General features: G+C 35.0%; 1 protein-coding gene across 14 annotated transcripts in view; it reads right to left on the bottom strand.

Annotated features, from left to right (window-relative positions):
* Nucleotides 1-19,871, bottom strand: part of GPHN (gephyrin) — a 307,551-nt gene that overhangs the window by 47,507 nt on the left and 240,173 nt on the right. For 12 of the 14 annotated variants that reach the window (XR_012633868.1, XM_074909768.1, XM_074909767.1 and 9 more), the window contains 2 exons: nucleotides 3,785-3,827; nucleotides 1,003-1,140 (listed from right to left, as the gene is read on the bottom strand). Coding sequence is in view for 13 of the 14 variants with exons in the window: in XM_074909768.1 (XP_074765869.1) it covers nucleotides 1,003-1,140; nucleotides 3,785-3,827 (181 nt within the window). In the remaining variant the exon portion in view is untranslated. Of the gene's footprint in view, nucleotides 1-1,002; nucleotides 1,141-3,784; nucleotides 3,828-6,203; nucleotides 6,267-19,871 lie in introns of all 14 variants that reach the window. The other 2 variants (XM_074909763.1, XM_074909764.1) reach the window with 1 other exon arrangement.

Consider the following 19,871-nt stretch of genomic DNA (forward strand, 5'->3'; position numbering starts at 1 on the left):
CCTCTTCCCTACCTACTTAAGGATTACTTGTCAGCATGCTTCCTGTCATGGTTTTGCTCTGTGTCGAGAACACTCTCCCAGATAATGCCCAGGCCTGGTGTAAGGGATAGCAGAAGCAAGAAAGACAACTAATAGGCATTCTGAACATGCTATTTCAGGAGGAAGGATAGTTTAGTTGAATAAACATGAGAGGTGCCCTGCTAATTCATTTTAAGGCCAGAAAATGGCTTCACCTAACCCCATTTATTTACAAGTATAGACACAGTCACAAGGTCTGACATTTTGCCTGTTGTTTGGTGCCTTTTAAGACAACCTCACTGTATAAATCAGTAACAGTTACCCTTGATTATAAAGTTTCAATAAATCAAACATTAAATGCAAGTAAGCCTCAGAAAAGGATCACATGTACTGTTAGAACAGAAAGGGAATTATGTTGTGTTTATGAGAAGGGGATGCAAATTTTGGAATGACTAGTAGACCGAGTAGGATCTGGAAAAACAGACTGAGACGAACTGTTAAAGATATAGACATGGAAAAAACATGACCTGGAATCAATAATCACTTTGATTTGATTTGATCATTAATCTCAGATTGGAAAGAGGATTTAGTGAGAATCTCCCACAGTAAGAGAAGAGAGTGAATGATCACAGTACAACCTGCAGCTACTTGGCATCCACAAAAGTTAAATCAACCATGAAGGCAAATGGTTTCTATGTTTTATCTTTGTTGCATATAACACAGACCAGGTGAAAATTCATTTATATATTTAATTAGAATTCCATTACAGATTCCCTCAGGAAGCACTACTGAGCTCAATCCACATTCTCCTGACTTTGAAAGGAAACTTCTGCTCCTATTATTGGCATTTCCTAAAGCAGTTTCTCCTGGAGAAATCACTGTCTCAGACACCTCACAACATTAATTAAATAGCAAGTGCTGAAGAAGGTTGTAATATAAGGGAATAACCACCCTAATCCTCACAAAGAATCCAATTTAAAATACCTCTGTAATTTATGATTTCTGTTCCAAGCACTGGGGTCATCTCCAGAACTGTGATGAAGGCCTTGTCCATAGATGTCAATGGGAAAGGAGACATGCGGTGTCTTCTTGCTACCTTGGTAATGTCAACAGCACTGTGACCTGCAACAAGAGAGCACCAAGTTTATGTATGCTACAATGTGTAGATGTATACAGCGATGTTCATTTAAACCCCTTTACTGAAATTAATCTGGCAATTTCCTATACATTAAATTAGTTATCACTATTGAGCATTTATGTCAGACACTGGGAAGGCACTGTGTTCAACTATAATTAAAAGAGAGATTTAAAAAAAACCCCCAACTTACAGTTGAAAAAGTTCACAAAAGGGTATATCCTTACTTGTCATGAAAAACATCCCAGAAGTCTCGATGAGCATAAAGGGATCAGTTAATCCGAAACAGAAACTCTTCAGGATGATGCAGTATTTTACACTGAGGATGATAATCTGAGGCCAACTCAGTTCTATAGACTATGAATTTAGGATGATTCACTCCTCATTCTGTTCTCCACAAACACATCTCTATGCTATGTGCAGTGCACAGATAAAACATAAAAAATGGACACAGTCCCAGTGAGCTTGCAATCCAAGAGTGAGCTGAGAGTCAACAGGTTTGACGGGAGGATAGAGGGAGGCACAGTGAGATCACTGGACAATCAGGACAGCAGACAGTTTCCAGCAAGTGGGTGTCCTTACCCACTGACAAGAGTTTTAGTCACCATAGCAAAGTGATGTTTAAATGTATCATTTGAGTGAAGGCAGTAGTATAGATTAATAGCAGCTTACTTTTCCCAAGTATGAGGGACCGGTTGGAATAAAACTGTCCACCTAATTCCAGTCCCAAGAAAGATTCTGAAAGAAATTCTTTGAACAACCTCTTTGTGCGTATTTAGAAGATAACACAATGATAAAAGCAGACACTACGAATTTGTCAAACACAAATAATTTCTGACTTAATTCCTTTCCTTAACATAGCAGCTGGCATAGTGAGGAAGAGAGAAACAGCTGATGAGATACATACATTTTAACTATATTAAGACTTCACACTCTTGAACATGACTTTCTCATAAACAACTAGGGAGAAATGATCCAAATCAAACTACTGTAAGATAAACATGTAACTAGTAGAAAAAGCACATTTCTGGATTTAACAACAGGGATGTCCTTAGCAAGTTTAGATTTTTCATTATTATGCTTGTCTTTCCTCATAAAAATGAGGAAAGGGAAAGGAAAGCATTTGTGAGATACAGTCAAACTTCCCATACCTTTCTCTGTATAGAGGAAGAAACCCTGCTTCGGAGCACCATAACTCCTGCAGGTCCAGCAGATTCCACACAATATATATTAAAACCTTTTTCCTTACTCTATAAATTAAGAAACTACTTATTTAAAAGAAGAAGTTGGAAGAAATGAAGAAAGATACTAGAAAAAAATACAACACAGCAGTGAAAGCTGCGTGGCAGCAACAACCTTTATGCTACAGCCATTAGGTGCTTTAATGTTCATATTTTAATGGTACCTAAAACTCACTATTAGCTGCTTCAGAAACTACCATTTCACCTCTTTAACCTTAGAATGTGAATGAATTCAGGGGCTTTGAATATTTTGAATGGTTCCCAGAGTACTACCCTCAGATTCGGAACTCTATCTAATACATGTCATTTGTTTAAGTCAAAGGTTCTGTGAAAATCTACTGAGAAATGCATTCTTCAACAGTCTTCTTGAAATTAGATAAAATCCCCTAATCTCTGACAACTTTGTTCCAAAACCAAAAGTAACACCCAATATTTCTGCAAGGAAAGCCAAGAAAATACATACTCAAAACCAGTGCCCCTTCAGGTTTAACACTAGCATGAATAACCTTAATGAAGAAAGGAAGACAGACACATGTGTAACTACTAGCTCTTCTCTCTCCATATTTCTTCCTATAAACAAATGTTAACTCTTCTTTAGAGGTATTGTATATTTAGACAGACCCGGAGACAAACAAATAATGATTTTTTAAATTGTAAAATTACTAAGTGGTACTTTTTAATTACAACATCAAACAACTCCTCAGACCTTCCCAAGTTATCTTTCGTTAATGTCAGATGGCTCTAAAAATAACTACTTATATTAAGCAGCATTTTGTATGACAAAATAATCCTCTAGCTTTGAAGCAGCTGAATCAATTGTTTGCATAAGGTAGAAAATTCCTTACAGCCTTCTCTCATCACTAAAGCAACTTCCTATTCCTGTTGGTTTTAATATATACACATATGGTGGATCAAACTTTAGACTAGGAAAAATTCACATAAAACAAAGGAAAGGAATTTTCAAATCTGAATTCTTAACTTTTGCATTTTTTTGGTTTGGTTTTATGTAACTCAACATTCAATTTCATGTTCAAGTATGAAAATAAAAATCATATATATTCAACTTGAGAATTTCCATTTTCATTGTCTTTGAGTGTTGATTCTTTTTGCCCGTAAAACTTGCATGCACATAGTAATTTACAATACATCACCACAAACGAAGAACAACTTGGAAGAAAAAATTAAAAAGCAACTATCCATTAATACATGAACACTATGGGCTATTTATACTTTTGTTTTCTCTTTGGACTATATTTCACTTTCTTAAGTTACCAAATTTCTTCTGCAAACCCACTTATGTCCAAATCATATCCTTCTCTTCTCATCTGATTATCACTGTCTTGTGAGCAGTCTTAGTTTCTTAATAGAGCTATGAAGTTTCAGTACTTACTTGCTCTGAGGATGTTCTCCTTGCTGCTGCACCGAGACTGGACCTGCAGAGAGAGCACAGAGTCTATGAGCTAACAAGAAGTTAACAAGAATGCAAAATACAGAGATATAATGGGCAAGCTCCTGGGATCTAAGACAGAGGCTATACATACTTTCAGCAACATTATTACATACTCTACATGAAATAAGTATATTTAAGTAGAAGGGTAGTAGCTGATGATCAGAATCTGGTACAAGCAATTTGATCACACCCCATATAAACAAGATAGTCTAAGGACAGTAATAGAGTAAAATCAAAGAACAGTGTAGTTAAAATTATGTGTTAAACTCCAGTTTTAAACAGAAAATTCGTATTTTCTTAAACAATTGTAATTACAGTAACTATGAATCTAGGTCCTGTTTTATCAGACAAAGCATTAACATAACTAGATTATCACGACCTGCTTTAAAATTCTATTATTGATATTTTCAGATATTATAGAAAGAGTTTAAAATACTCAATTTAGATTATGTTGATTCTGAAGAGATTTAATAAGACTTCTTTGCAATTGTATAAGTAACTCACAGTTGTACAAACAGTTCTTGGCTGGAGCCAGATAAATTTACTCAGTTGTTTCTGTTCGGTTAAAAAAAATGCTATGTTCAGTATGAATTTTACAGAGCAATTGTACTTCAGAAAGTAACTGTGTGAGAACGATAACTGATTTCTCAACAAATCCTGCTCCTAGATGCTTAGCTGCCACTGTGCTATTCCAGATACATTAGTCTGCCTCCAGGGAAATTGGAGGATTCACATTGGTCTAATACTCTAGCAGCACTGCAGTTCCATCTGTATACCACGCAGATTGAAAAAAAGAATTATTTTAAAAAAAAAAACCCAACCAGTCCTGTAAGCACAACACAGTTTAAACTTTAGCTATACCAAAGCATCAGCTCTTGTTAATTCTTCTAAGGTTTGGAATGATAGCACATTGTATACCAACAGTGAAGTTACAAGTTTTTAAATGAACTAACTTGAACAGCAATCTACCTTCTGGCTGGTCAGCTGACTGAACTTGTAACACTTGAATAAAAAGCTTTTTGTGTGGACAAACCCCCAGCTAAAGTAAACTTCACAGGAAGACAAACCTCTAAGGGAGTATGAATGGAATCCTTCTCTTTTTAACTTTACTGACAAATGTATTGTTAAATTTCAGCAAGAGGACTAATAAAGTAAAACCATGTACACATGGTGAAGGAAATGGAATAGCACAAGTGACGTGAGGGTGTAATTTCCCTGCAGAACATTTGTCTCTGCTGAAAAAGGGAAGGAGTGAATCCAGATTATCTTTCAAACTACAATTTCAATTTGCAGTTACAGAAAAATTGCCTAGAAAGGGAATATGTATGATTGAAAAATTGGTAAAGAATGGTACACACTCAACCCCCAAAAAGCTATCTTCAGAAAGGAACAACCATTTAAAGCTGAAACCGACTGTACCCAACTTCTAAACCTCTTTCTTCTGTTCCACAGCAGCTTGCCCCAAATGTATATTCACATAAAAAAAATTGGATTCTACAGCGCAACACAGTCTACTTATTGTAATGGAATAACTTATGGAAAGTAATGTTGCAACTTAGAGTGGGTTATGGTGTCCTTCCCTGAAAGAAACTGTTGTTTAAAAAAAAAACCCCAAACAGAAAAAACCCAAACCCTCCCTCCTTCCCACCAAAAATACTATACAAGAAAACTGCAAACAAAATTATTAATGATGCCCAAATTTGGCCCAGAGTTGTTTTACCAGATTTCAAAGGTGTAACATGAACTCTATTTGGACGAAGTAAATATTTACCTATAATTTACCAAAGGACAAATCTGGACCAAAAAGATGGTATAATGGTAGGAAAGAAAGCACAAAAGAGAGAGAGGCACAGACTGAGAGAGAGAGAGAGAGAGAGAGAGAAGCAGGATGAACGTGGCAAGGCAGAAGATGGTGTGTGCAAAAGGAGACATGGGCCTGTGTGTAAGACTACTGTTTAAAATGGAAGAGGCTCTCTTATTTCTCACTGAAAACCATATGAAAAGAGAGAACGAGGAATGGGCCTGCTGCAAAATAACCAAGCGATTCAGCAAACTGTGGAATGAAACTCAGTGAGATAACACAGTCCTAAAGAAAAAGGCAAAAAAACCAAAAATACAAAACACAAACATTTGAAACAATCTACTAAAACAAACTAAGTAAAATATGTGATCCAAAGGACACAGATAAAAGCTACTAGAGAAGGAGGAAAAATGTTAGCAGACAAAGACAGTGCTAAAGAAGTAAAATGGAAGTCAAGAGAGAGTCTTCAACAAAGTGGAGGAACAGAAGGAGCCCAAACCCATAGCGCAAAGCAATGTTTGCGAATGGAAAACAGCTCCTTTGAGCAGTAATAGTTACTCTCGAGTTGTAGCCTCTATTCCTCCTCAGTTCATCTTTAAGCCCTTCCAACCTATAGTGGAGCTAGTGTATGGACAAAAACAAGAGATTTATAATGAACAGAGCAGCTGAGATTTGCAGATCAAATCTTCTAATATAAAAAACGTGCTGACAAAGTTTTGCTCTTACAGTGTCCAAATGACAATGGTAACAAAAGACAGCTGGCTTCACACGCAGCCTCTTACAGGTCATTTTTAAAATTCTGTGCACACAGAGGACTTTAAATTTACTTTTTGATTTCTTACACCCAGCCTACAGTTTCCATGTTATCACTCACCTGATGGGCAACATATGCAGTATGAGAAATAATTTGCTTCCCACAAATTTTAAAAGCAGCTGTGGAAGAGGAATCCATGATAATAAAATAAAAAGCTTGATCAGCTAGGCTTGATTGTTTCCCAACCTATGCTCACAGCTGCAGAATACAAACCATGTTTTAACATAACTGACATCAAAATTAGTTATTACATAATACTTCTGTTTAATATGAATTGCACATTAATATCCTAAATGTTATTTTTAAACAGAACTGCAGTAAAATATGATTTTGAATAAAACCCACCACTTTTCTAACACATCCAGTTTTAGTAGCAATGGAGCTTTGTACATACGGGGTCATGTGCTTTAAGTGCCTTTTATCATATTCGTTATTTGTATGTTTTACTACTTGGTTAGTTGTGACATTTACGAAAAATCTGTGTTCTTTTCACAGCTACTGCTAAGTAAAGAATCCATATTACATTGTATATAGTACCATGTCTGACTGGGGCAAATGATGAGTAGTATTATTTACTATATTTTTTCTCATTCACAGGCAGTTATGAAAATAACAACCTATGGCTGTCTCTCCTTTCACAGGGAAAGTATAGATTTATTGTCTGTCCATTCTACAGCCTCTTGGTGCACAATGTACCTTGGCAGAAGATACAGTGGGCTACCAGCCAGGACCATTCCCGTACATAGTTCAGGCAGAATGTAACCAAACCCAAAGCATTCAATTCACATTACTCTGCTTTTTAAGCAAACTGGATTTTATGTTCTTTAGGATATAATTTCACCATGCTGGAATGCAGAGTAAGCTTTCTCCCATAGGCTGAAGTAGTAAATAGAATGTGAAATAAAGTGCTCAAAAATAAATTAAGGGAATGGTAAAATAAAGAGTCCTGCTGACAATTTCTATCTATCAATCATGATTGGTCTGAAAAATGAAATCAATAACTGTACTAAATTGGATTTATTTAAAACTACATGATATGTTTTGCTGCAAATAAAAATCAGTCCACAAAAAAAGTTTTTACAAGAAAAATAGGAAAAGACACAAAGAAAAGTTCATGCTACAAGTGAAAAATTCATGTGAAAAATAAAGAAAAAAAATAAATTGAAAAACCCTTTAACACTTTACCATGACTGTTAGGAAGGGTTAGAGAAAGTACTTACCTTTTTAAAGTCATAACAAGATTAGCACAGAGTATTAAGTCAGCTCTTCATTATGGGAGGTACAATTAAAAGCCATTGGTTATAATAAAACAAGTTGCTACACAGAGATGAAGAGTTTCCAGCCCAATATGAAAAGCTAACTCTTATGGGAGTACATTTCAACTCAATTTTACAACATGAAGAACAATTCAGAACAATGACATCAAAACATGAGTTATCACCAACAAAAAGAGCCCATTTCTCAGGATCATAGAGCCTGTAGGAGGCTAACCCATAATCTTTATCATTTATGGGAAAGCACGTTGCTCCACTTTTCGGAAAGCATGCAGAATGTGGAACCACCAGCAGAAACCCAAACATATATACAGACACAGAGGACTCAGGTACAGCAAAGGGAATGAGTTCGCCAAGCTGTAATGAAGGAAGCAGGGTATGCAAAGCACAGCAGCCATTAACAACTTAAGAACTCTTCCTCTAACTGTCTCATGAACAACACCAGGCAGGCCTGCTTATGAGTGAGTGCACCTACTGCAACTTACTGGTGGTGAGAAAGTGCGGAACTCATTTAGCTTCTCCTTGAAACTTCGCAGTTTATGAAGACAATTTATTCTCTGTGACGTGGGAAAGTATGCTGCTGCTGCTTTTTTTCTACATGTGATTTATTAGTAATTACATGACCTGAGTTCTGCACAATATACTCTGTGCACGTCATTTGAATGGTCTCTCAAATACTTGCCTGCTATAAACAGATTTCAAATGACATATGACCTAATTTATAAATGTAAGGGTTTGCATAGTGTCTCTTGCCTAAAATACCCTTCCCCCCCTGAGAGTGCAACATACATAAATCCGTATCAGTAAATAAACACATAAAACTAAACCATGAATAACAATGTCTCAAACTGGTGCGATAAACCTGTAAAAATTGATTTTGGCCTGTTATTCTAAGCAATATACATAGGAGCAAACCAAAAAATGTAATGAAATACATGGGTTGGTTTCACTAAAAAAATTGTTTTAAATAAAATCTGAAGAACAGAGAATTGCTCTGATTGAATTATTATGGAATATAAAAATGAAGTTGTTAAAAAAATTTAATGGGAAAAGTGTTATCTGGAATTGTATACCTCATAAAACATTCAACAAAGTATTTGAGGATTAAATAGTCCTATTACAAAACGCAATCTTCCTATTTCAGGAACACATTCCTATTCAAAAGGCACTTTTACATTGAGCTGAATATGCAAGGTCTTAAGAGTATGCTTTATGGCCAACTGAATTAGGACTAAAAGTCAGTTCAAAACCACAGAATAATTTTTTCTTATTATGCTGAGAATACCTCTGACAGGGAAAGGAAAGTGAGCTCAAGAAATTTGGTAAATTAAGTAGCAGACATTACTCATTAACACATTTTTAAAAAGGAACAGCACTGTTGATGGCATTCACCTCACCAAAATTTAAATATGAATAATATAGTATTCTACACATGGAATTACTCATCTGGTGTCAGGGGGAAAAAATAAGCAAAAAATCATTTGAAGCCAAAATCATTTTAGTAGTAGATTTTTACCACTTATTATATGTTATGCTTGGTAGAATGGACACTGAACAAAAATCATCTTCAGATCTTGAATATGCCTTTATGTCTTCATCTATATATTACTGAATTCTCATTTCTGAGGTTTTTCCTAGTCACCTACACTTTACATAAAGAGATTTAATTCTGATCATTTCCCAGTAGACTACAAACATGTGGAATTTTATCGTCAGATTATGGTTCATCCTAACTACTGTTCAAACAGGATGGTGGAAGTGGATTGATGAATACACCACAGGAACTCGGGGGCTGAATTGATTCCTTTTACAGGAGCAGTAAAAAAAAAAAAAATTATCCAATATTTGAAACAAAGTGAAATGTAAAGGCAAAGGACAGTTTTCTGGGATAGGATGCTGATTAGTAGTTTCTCAAGAGAAACTGACCTTATCCTGGAGATGTAAAATCAAAATGTTTATTACTAGAAGAGGGTTCAAACAAAATCTTACACACCAACTGAAATTGCAAGTTGAACATCTCACTGAATGACAAACCAGGAAGAACTACTATACATACGGCAAAAAAGGAGACAAAATCGTAAAGTGCTGGTATGAAAGCTAATGGGAAAGCAAACTTGCTACTATAGACTGGCAGCATAGGCTTGATAGTTGAGAATAAAAAGAGGCAAAGAGAAAGAAAGTGGGTTTTATTTCTTCAGAGGAATTTAAATGAAATGCTTATGCTTTATGAGAAAAAAATATGAGCTGGATTTTGTGTTCCTAAGAGTATGGGACAGCATACAGATATGCTGTATGAGTAACACTGGGAAGACAGAATGCTTCTGATATTTTAGGGTGTGTTCAGGTCTCATTCAAGATCTTACTGGTTTTGTTCAGAGAAGCAGTATTAATTATAATACCCAAACACGTAAAGGACATGCATCTTGTGTAAGCTAAAGCCCATAATAAATCCAGACTTAAAAATTATTGCCAAACAATTTGTGCACAAACTCCAACAGATATTTTTAACCTGTGCTAACAGAATCCAAGTGGGATTTGTAAGACACAAGAAATCTCTAGGAGCACTGCACTTGGGAAAATCAAAAGTTCCACTACTTGTATTACTAGCTGTGAACAAGATATTTGTTTGAATGAAAAACTTAAAAACATTTGCCAAATGCCCTGGAAATATTCCCCAGTTTGAGAAGTAGAGAGTGTAAATAAAGGCAAAGAGAATAAATTTTCTTTCCAAAGAGATACAAGAGAAAGAGATTCCTGTTGTCCTTGTTGTTTGCACAGAAATGGGATTTATTTGTCTATTTTCATACAATCTCACACCCTGGCAATTTGATTGATGAATCTCTTAGCCTTACAAGTATGTTCTAGATGCCTGAGTTATATCACTTAGCCTTACAAGTACGTGCTAGATGTCTGAGTTATATCCTATCTGATCAGCATTAAGACTTTTAAAACTCCTTTGTCCATTCCAATTCAACCAGCTTTTTAAGCTGCTGTCAATCAGATGGACTAAAAATACCTAAGTGATGTATAGAAATTCTTGTCCTCAAGCACACCATAAATTACTCTTTAACCCTTGACATACCCTAATAAGGCTGGCATTTTAAAAAGTTTTATTTTTATTACAAGTATTTTGATTTTAAATTAAATTTCAACTATTTTCAAATTTTTATTTCTTGACCCAGCAACAGCTAATTTCAATGCAGCATTAAAACAATGAAATTTCCACATCACTGCAAAAAATGGAAACTATTTTTCTTGAATGGTATGACTCTCAAAACCAGAATTTTAAAATAAATTCTTCATTCAATTGTAGTTAAACAAAACTGGCAAGTGTAAGTGAAACATAACATTTAGGACATACCACATCAATGTTATATGTGCTACTCTTATTTTCCTTTGATATGCAGGCATTATGATTTCATCATAATGACTTTCAGCAGGGCTTCTGCATGAGACAAGATAAGGCTATTTAATTTTAATCTCCCTGTTCAAAAAATAGTTTCATATTTTACTTAGCAAACATTATCCAAACTCTTCTGAATGGGGAGTTTAGTTCTTTATAGATTTCTCTGTTGTGCTTGGTTCTACAATATAAAATGTCCTAATGCACATGAAGGAATTTATTTTTACAACATCTTTGTGAAGCAGAGAGATGAATTGATTTTACAAATGGGCAACTGAGACCCAGAGACATCTAGACTAAATTTAACTTGACATGCCTACAGCTGGATTACAGAATGCAAAGCCCCCTCAGCTGCTACTAATTTCAACTGCATTTGGAGTGCTCACTATGTGTCTCAAGAAGGACACACAGAAAACCAGTACCCCTGAAAATGGTGTAAGGAATTTTTCCAGGATGAAACATCAATACAGAGACAGAAAACGCAATACAGTCTTCCGTGGTACCCATTCAGGGTTTTCTGCTATGACATCGTGTTTTCTGTTCCAGCAGACAGTTGAACAGAAAGCAGGATAGCTGTAGTCACTGTTCACCACATCTGCTACAACTGGGAAACACAATTCAGTTTTCTTAATATCTAGTTAGTGTCAATGTTTGAATAAATGTTGGTGGGGAAGGCAGATGGCCTGTTTAGAACTTTTAACTTCTGCTGCTTTGGTTCCTACCTGTTCCAAGGCCTATGGGCCTCCATGCCTTTGAGCCAAGGTCTGTGGGAGTAAAAAAGCATCTCTCCTTTGACCTTCAAAGGACGCTGAATCAAACTTACACTTGCTAACAAAGTCTACAGCCCATATTTCACGCATGGAATCTCTCTCTCTGGAAGATGATTAAACACGTAACTTTCCTTACATTTCTATGTTAAAAGAATGTGAAAACAGGAAAACAGAAACAACAAAACCAAAACAATGATAAGCTTCAAAAACCACCGATTAGTTGACCAGTGAGTGAATCTTCAGGCCTAAAGAGTCAATAAAAGGCCATCACCCAACTTCTTAAGCTTTTAAAGAATCTTTAAAGTTAAATTTCAGCTTTTTCTAATGTCATTTGCCAGCAATTTTAGTTGGGACATTTTTATAGTTATTATCATTCTAATGTGAATGGTTGGACTACTTTTTAAACTATATGAGCAGGAATAAATCTTATGTTTCCCCATGGAGTCCAATCAGAATTTCTGCACTGGCGTTAACTCCAAAGTAGTTGACTTTGGTTAAGCGTAACATTTTTATTCGAGCTAGGAACATCAAATCTGAAGGGCTTCAAGTACGAAAGCAGAAACTAATAAATACAGGTAACAATAATTGTATATGTGGTGTATATTATATTCACTGACGTATACAGTATTCAGCCAAAACCCCAGACTTGTACACTTTCAAATACGAAAATCAATAAAGCTCTTTTAAATTAAGTTTCAAACTAGGGAGCAACAACAGTGAGGAAAATAAAGCTTCGAGCGTGTGTATCCATATGAACAGTAAATACCAGTACAGTGATATTTACTGTAGGAAGAGATAGGTTTCTGCCTTTGTGTTGACAAACACAGACTATATTACTGTAAGGAGAATCCTTAAAGTGAAGTCAGATTCATCATGGATGAATAACATTTCAGCAGTTCATAAGCAATTGAAAGGAGAGGTTGGAATTGAGCAAATGCTGCCCTGAGAACTATACTGTTGAACTCAAGTTAGAAATTATTTTTGAAAGCAATCAGAAACACAAACGTGGGAAGAGGATTTGCATTTAGGATTTTGCTTTGAGCCTTTAAAGCTCAAAAGGGTAAGATTCCTTTAGTGCTGCCTTGAATTTGACAGTCTGGATTGCAAGGTCTAGCGCAATGGCAACCACCAGCCTGCCCACAGCAGTTATGTGCCTGAGAAAGAGAATATTAATTTGGCTGGGCTTCTAGCAGCACTGAATCTTGGAAACTCATAGAAAAGAAAGGGATATGGAAAATACTGCGAATAAGGACATTCTTTCTCCCCTCCAACTCTTAAATGAAGAACCGTATGGTAATTACGCTTAGCAAAAAACTTCTTTCCATGTTACAAAACTGCATTTGAAAAACTGGAAAAATAGGGAGAAAATGTAGAAAGCACTTACGGGATCCCACTGACATTTGAACTGTATGTTACTGGTACTGACACTGCTATGTATGTAATTTGATTTCAATGTGTTAAAACAGACACTGTATACTAGAGATACATGTAGATTAGGTCACACGTCTGGCATTTTACATCACCAATTACTCCAAAAGACATAAAACCAATATAACAGAAGCTTTTACCTACTCTGATTTATTATTATTTCAGACTCTAGACAAATTTTCCATAGATTCTATTACTCAAGCTAACTCTGAAGAGTTAGATTGCTTTGGGAGCTGAACCTAGACAGCAGTTGCACTGAGTGTTATTACTGGCGTAACAGAATACAAACTAGTGTCTGGCTTCTCAAACAAACTGATTTAGGTAGTAAACCCCAAATAAATACCAAACATTGTATGCTGGTGAGCAGCTTGCTACTGTATTAAAAAGAAAACAGTGGTTGTCTAGAAAGAAAATCTCACAGTTATATCTAATCAAGCCAGCTTCGATTCCATGCAGTCCAAGGTATGGTACAGGCAAAAAACCAGAAAAAAACCCCTCGCTTAAATGGATGTAATTATAGAAAAATAATGATAAGACTTACTTTGGGAAATGCAAATGTAGATTACATACATGAGTCGAAAGTATAACCAATCAAAAGGAAAATGACATTGATAACTCTCTGACTTGATCTAATTTGTTTCATAAAGGTTTGCACAACTATACCATAAGGCCGGGTGAAATGTCTCCCCTATTTTGTGGAAGAAGAAGAAAGGGAAAAATTCAGAGATAGAAATTTAAAATTGAAACATAAAGGCTCATCTTATCTTGAAATAAAAAGCAATGAACTTTAAAGTTCCAAATGGGGAAGGATGGAAATAATTTCTGAATTACTTGATTTTTGAAATACAGAAATGTATACAACATTACCTGGAAAATAGCTGTGACTGTATCATTCAATTTCTTAGTGCCTATCCTTCCTAATAGACACTTTGAATTTTATTTATTGTTTCTCTGATAAATGCAGAGCTGGGAAGCATTTTAGCAAAATAAAAATCAACAAAAAACATTAAAATTTTGGTAAGTTGAATAGAAAAGGTTTAAGACAAAATCTGCAATATGAAATGAGATGCTGTTCAAAATCCCAGTTTTTACCACTCTCCTGAATGTTAAATCGTTCTCTGTAAATGAACTTAGTGCTTGAACTGAATAGTAAAGAACAAAAGAATAAGTGCAAAACTTATGAAAGGATAGTTTTATTTGACAGAAGTCACAAGGTAAGTACCATGAACAGAGAAACTGTAGAACTAAATAAAATTTACTTGTATTTTGAATATATGAACTAAAAATGGATCTAATTTGAGATTCAGCTGTGGGCAAATGAAAGTAAATGGTATTTGAAGTACAAATATATTTACATTTTGTAATGAATTATTAAAAATTAATTTTATTGTGAACATCTAAGATGGCATTCATGGAAGTTATTCAGGTATACCTTGACCAGATTATTGCAATAATCTACTGTCCTTCCTGATGTAACTTGAAGTTTTGCCATACTTTCACGCATGAGCTGTCATGAATGCCTTTCTTGACATGACATCTAGTTTTTGGAGCAAGAACAGTTCTCTATTCTGGCATGGCAGAATGAATGCTACAGAAGACATCTGGTGCAGCTACTGATACCAACAAGATGAATGAAGGTAGAACTAGTAAAGCTATTTTCTACGAATAAGGAAACTAGATAATACTTTTCATAAATTTTTGCATTTTAATGTACCCTGAGGAAACCACATTTTTCTAAAAGTTAGAATTTTAATCCATTCATTTTTCTTAAGCTTAGAGTAAGGTAGTAAGCAAAATGCAACAGGAAAAATGTAATTCTTTAAATGGCAATTGCCAAATAGAAACTGTTGACTTCTTCCTCATGTTTGAAAGAGAAATACATAAAAATTCTAATTTTACTTTAAAAAGCATTGTTCTATTAGCAACTGCAAAAAAATAACACAGAAGATCAGGACTACATTGTACCAATATAATTAGACAAAACTGAAATGATTAGTGGATCCTTATTGGCTGTGTTATGTTAATTTATTTCTGAAGTGTAGATATCACAGATACATATTTTTTTTTAATCAAGATATTTTCCTGTTTTCAAGCTGAGGATCTTGTTAAGGACATCCCTGGAAAGTTAAATAAAGCCATGTCCATAAACAATATGAAAATCTCATCATTCCCTCTAATGAACAGAGTGAATTTGGAAAAACATGATTTCAAATTTCAAAGAGGATCTCTACAAAGCATATGGGGTTCATAAGACAATGAGATAGGCAATCTCAACTTCATGTAACAATTTTTCTTCAATGGATCAGCATATTTATGTCACATATAAAGAACCAAATTCTCTATCTGCTGGACTTCTGCTTGAAAGCAGAGATGAGAGAAGAACCACTTACATTTACTTCATTTTGTCTCCCCTTAATTGTCTAAGAGCAATCTTTGTTTAGGCCATAAGAGTGATCTTGTGTTAAAGGAAATAAAAGCACAGGCCGACTCTTCTTGGTCATGGTCTTCCATCCCCTGAAACACTTTTTCACTTGAATTATGTCACCTTCTGGTTGTAAGGGTTGAATGAAATTCTCTATGTTGAAAAAAAAACAAACAACCCAAAATAAAAATCTCCAGCTGATACATAGACCAAAAAACTTACAAAACAAAAAGCAAAGAATAAGGAAATCCTGTTCCAGAAATTATTGTGTGACTGATTTATTTTGTGCTTTCCCTATTTGTGGGATATATTCATATTATAGAAGTTAATTTATGTAACAAAATATAAACTTTGTGTCACTCTAATGAAGTTTGTGCATAATATGTTTTCAAAAATGTACAAGTCAAGAGCATAAATATTGAGTACAAACCCAGCCTAATAATCTGACCAATAACAAAACCATATAATTCACTAATTATACTGGAAGTCTAAAGACCACCTGTGGTGTTTCAAATCTATTTACCTTTCTTAGAATTATGACATAGCTTTTTGCTGTTATTCTAATGATCTTGAAAAAAGGTGCTAGAGACAGACATTTAAAAATACGCAACTTAAGTTTCAGAAATTGTATTACAATTTTCCTTTATATTAAAATATTTCCATAATTATAAAACCAATACTGACATCAAAGCATTCCCAGGTGCCTAAGAATTGACTGAAGACCTTTTCTTATATTTGACAAATGCACAGTCAATTATCATGGTTGAATTAATTATTCTACATTTTTTATCTGGCAAATCTCTGTCTGGGAAGTTTTAAGTTATAGTATCAGAATAACTCAAAAATTGTATTAGTTGTCTCACTGGCTCAAAAGATAGAAATATTTTAGAAAAAATACGAAGAAACCCAATTTTAAAAAAGGTTGACAAAATATAATGGGTTGCCACATTTTTAAGTCAGCACGAGGAACTTGTATAACTTCCTGGAGCCAGAAAAGCCTTCTGGAAATCCTGGACACAGAATTTGCAGGTAGGCAGCAAATTCAAAATGCTGGGCTTACTGTGCACACATTAAGGATGCTCTTCTTGAGAAGATGACTTCTGACTGTCAAAAGTAGTCCCTCTGCCCTTTAATGGTTTACCCATCCTCAAATCAGTTGTGCTGTGTAGTGCAGATTTACATGGAATTTACCAGCATATACCTAAAACTAAATTCTAGGTTCTATGCTGGTGGTAAACACCTGAAAGTCAGAGTAACAGTTCTTGGTCTTTCAGCACTGCTTTTTATTCAAACTAGCTTAAGTAGAAGGAGAAACAGACTTCTTACCCAGCTTTAGTTCTAAAGAACAAGAACCAGTAATTACAACATTTTGTAATGTATACTATATAGAACACTTTTACTTAGAGCACTTAAAAATCTTCCTGCAGTCTCTGAATGGGCTTCTGAAATCAACTACCTGTTGCATGAAACAGTATTTCCTCTTATTATCTGAATACTGTTGATACTTAATTCCCTGCACTGGTCTCTCTGTTCTTGTATTATCAAGTGAGATAATACAAGTCTGTTGTTTTATTAACAAGGCTAAGTAAACAGTCATATCCTATCAATCAGTACACAGCCAATACATATCCCAAAACTATTTTTATGGAAATAATGTACTTTGTGGGAGAGATCTTTCACAACACAAGGCATCATGTTCCAACGATTCAATGAGTCTAATTAAAACATATGACAAGTTACAGATCTGAGTGTCTGTCTCTCTGAAAATCTTTTTTTTTTTTTTTTTTTTTAGAGAGCAGGGGATAGCACTGCAGTAAACACTTCTCTGCCACTACGTTTTCAACAAGCAGATCAATAGGTTTCCTTCATTACGCTTTTAGCCAAACACATAGCACATGCAGAAGCCAGAGAGGAGGGAGAGAAAGAGAGAGATATTGATGCTGGTAATAAAAAGTCTGAGATACAAATGAAGATAAAAAATGGGGCCATTTCATAATACTATCTAAGAGTAATTTTATAAATTAGGAGACTATGAATGTGAATCAGTCAATCTGTTAGTTTTACATTGTGTACAGTATTTTTAAGATACAAGCTGAAGTCAGACTCAGACTACTTATAAAAATGTAAGTGAAGCCAATCCGATTTAATAATTTCTTAATAAATAACTATGTTTCGTAACAACTGATAATAAGTAAATTATAGATATATTACACACATACTATAATGCATAACTGCTAAGTCAGCATAATTCCTAATTAATATTTATACTCTGAAAAATCATTTAAGTAGTCTTGCTAACATTTACAAAAATTACAGACATGAAGCTAACTAGTTTTCATGAAGAGGGCAAAACTTTGTGAAATTCAAAGAGAATATTAATTTATATTTTATTATGATACCATTTTAGAGTGTTAAAGCTTTACTCCTCTTGCCACACAGGGCTAACTTTTTAAAGGCTCACTTTGATTTAACTGAATTGAACCAAAGACAGCACCGCATTCTAGACAAGTGAAATTGTTAAGGTGCTGACTGGGGCTGAGTAGATATATAGTACTGCTACCCTATAATGCCTGGAGTTAAACTATGAAAACCTTTCTGTAATTAAAGGGAAGGAGAAGCTTTTAAAAACTTCCTGCCCATTCCTCTCAAATAGGCATCAGCTGACTACATCCACAGTTTCACCAGTGCAACTGGTAACAATAAAAAGGAACAGGTATAAAGAAGCTTTTCATAATTATTGGACTCTGAGATGAAAAATAGCCTCTACAAGGATGTTTTCTATGAAAAAAAGTCAGGCCAAAAGTTCTACCTCAAGCTCTTCACAATGTAGAATACACAGATCCGAAGTTCCTCTTCTGCTGGAAGATATTTTTTAGTTCTTCAATCAAAGACCTTCTATGTAACAGTAGAAGAAACCCCCTGATACTATACTCACTTTGATATTTGGTAATCTTAGCTCTAGGGTGCAAATTAATACCATTTCAGAGCTTTTATCAACAATTACAGTTGTAAGGAAATTTTTTATGATGAACCTGCAATGTCTATTCTTGAAAACCAGATTTCAGAAATTGTTTATATCAGGTTATCTTTCCTATTATCTTTGCTATACCTTTGCTAGAAGGCACGCTCAGCTGAATTCCCACAGCATTGATTCCATTTCTCTCGTCTATGTGTTCCTGGAGTCCTCTGAAGGTCCAAAGCTATTTGATGATGAGTTGGACATACAAAATTAAGAACTTGGTGCTTAAGAATCAGTTTAAGAAAAATATTTTATTGGAATAAGAACCATGGAAATAGCTGTAGACACAAGAAATAACCTTGAGATCCTATCAAAAGTGTGGTCCTTTTTTCCCCCTGGGTATGAGACATTATGCAATACGTTACTCCTTTTCTTCCCCTTGATCAAAACTAATGCAAAGCTTTTGGACTCAACAATACCTCGGTTTGGGAGATTTTTCTATCATATCATTTAGAGGTCATGATGTTTTTTACTCATAGCAGCCTTTCCTGTTTTACCAAAATAATGGCAGATCACTGAACACTGCTGGACACGCATCCTGACACTAAGCTGTATTTCTGAATGAAAAGTGTCTTACAAAGTTAGAAACTACACTACAAATCCTTTATGGAACCCAGAGAACCCTTCCATTTCCAAGAAATCCCTCCTTGCCTCTTCAAATAGCTACATTAGCCACAGAGCTCTTCAGTTTGAACTGACTTGTTCCTTTGGATCTTTCAGTGGCTAAAACAGTCTGTTCAAAAATACATGGTGCTATCCTGCCACCAGAGAAGAATGTATCCATCTTTTTTTTTTACATCTTCAGTCAGCAGTTTAAAAGAGGGCAGTCTAGGTCTTGCACTGTGTGTTTCATAAGCATGAAATTCGACCAGATGGAAATTTTTTAACTGCTTCACAAGATTCAGTTCAGCAGGCAGCCAGATTATCTGTATTTCAGAGATGAAGATCTTCCATTTGGGCAGAGTATAAAGGACGAATTGCTTGCATAGTCTCACTATGCCACCTTGATACTTCAGCTAGCAGACTCTTTACTACAAATTGCAAAGTCAGCCTTTGTCAACACTGTTCGCTAAGTTTTCATGCACTTAATACTCCA

The sequence above is a fragment of the Athene noctua genome, chromosome 6, assembly GCF_965140245.1.
Source record: "Athene noctua chromosome 6, bAthNoc1.hap1.1, whole genome shotgun sequence".
Lineage (NCBI taxonomy): Eukaryota > Metazoa > Chordata > Aves > Strigiformes > Strigidae > Athene > Athene noctua.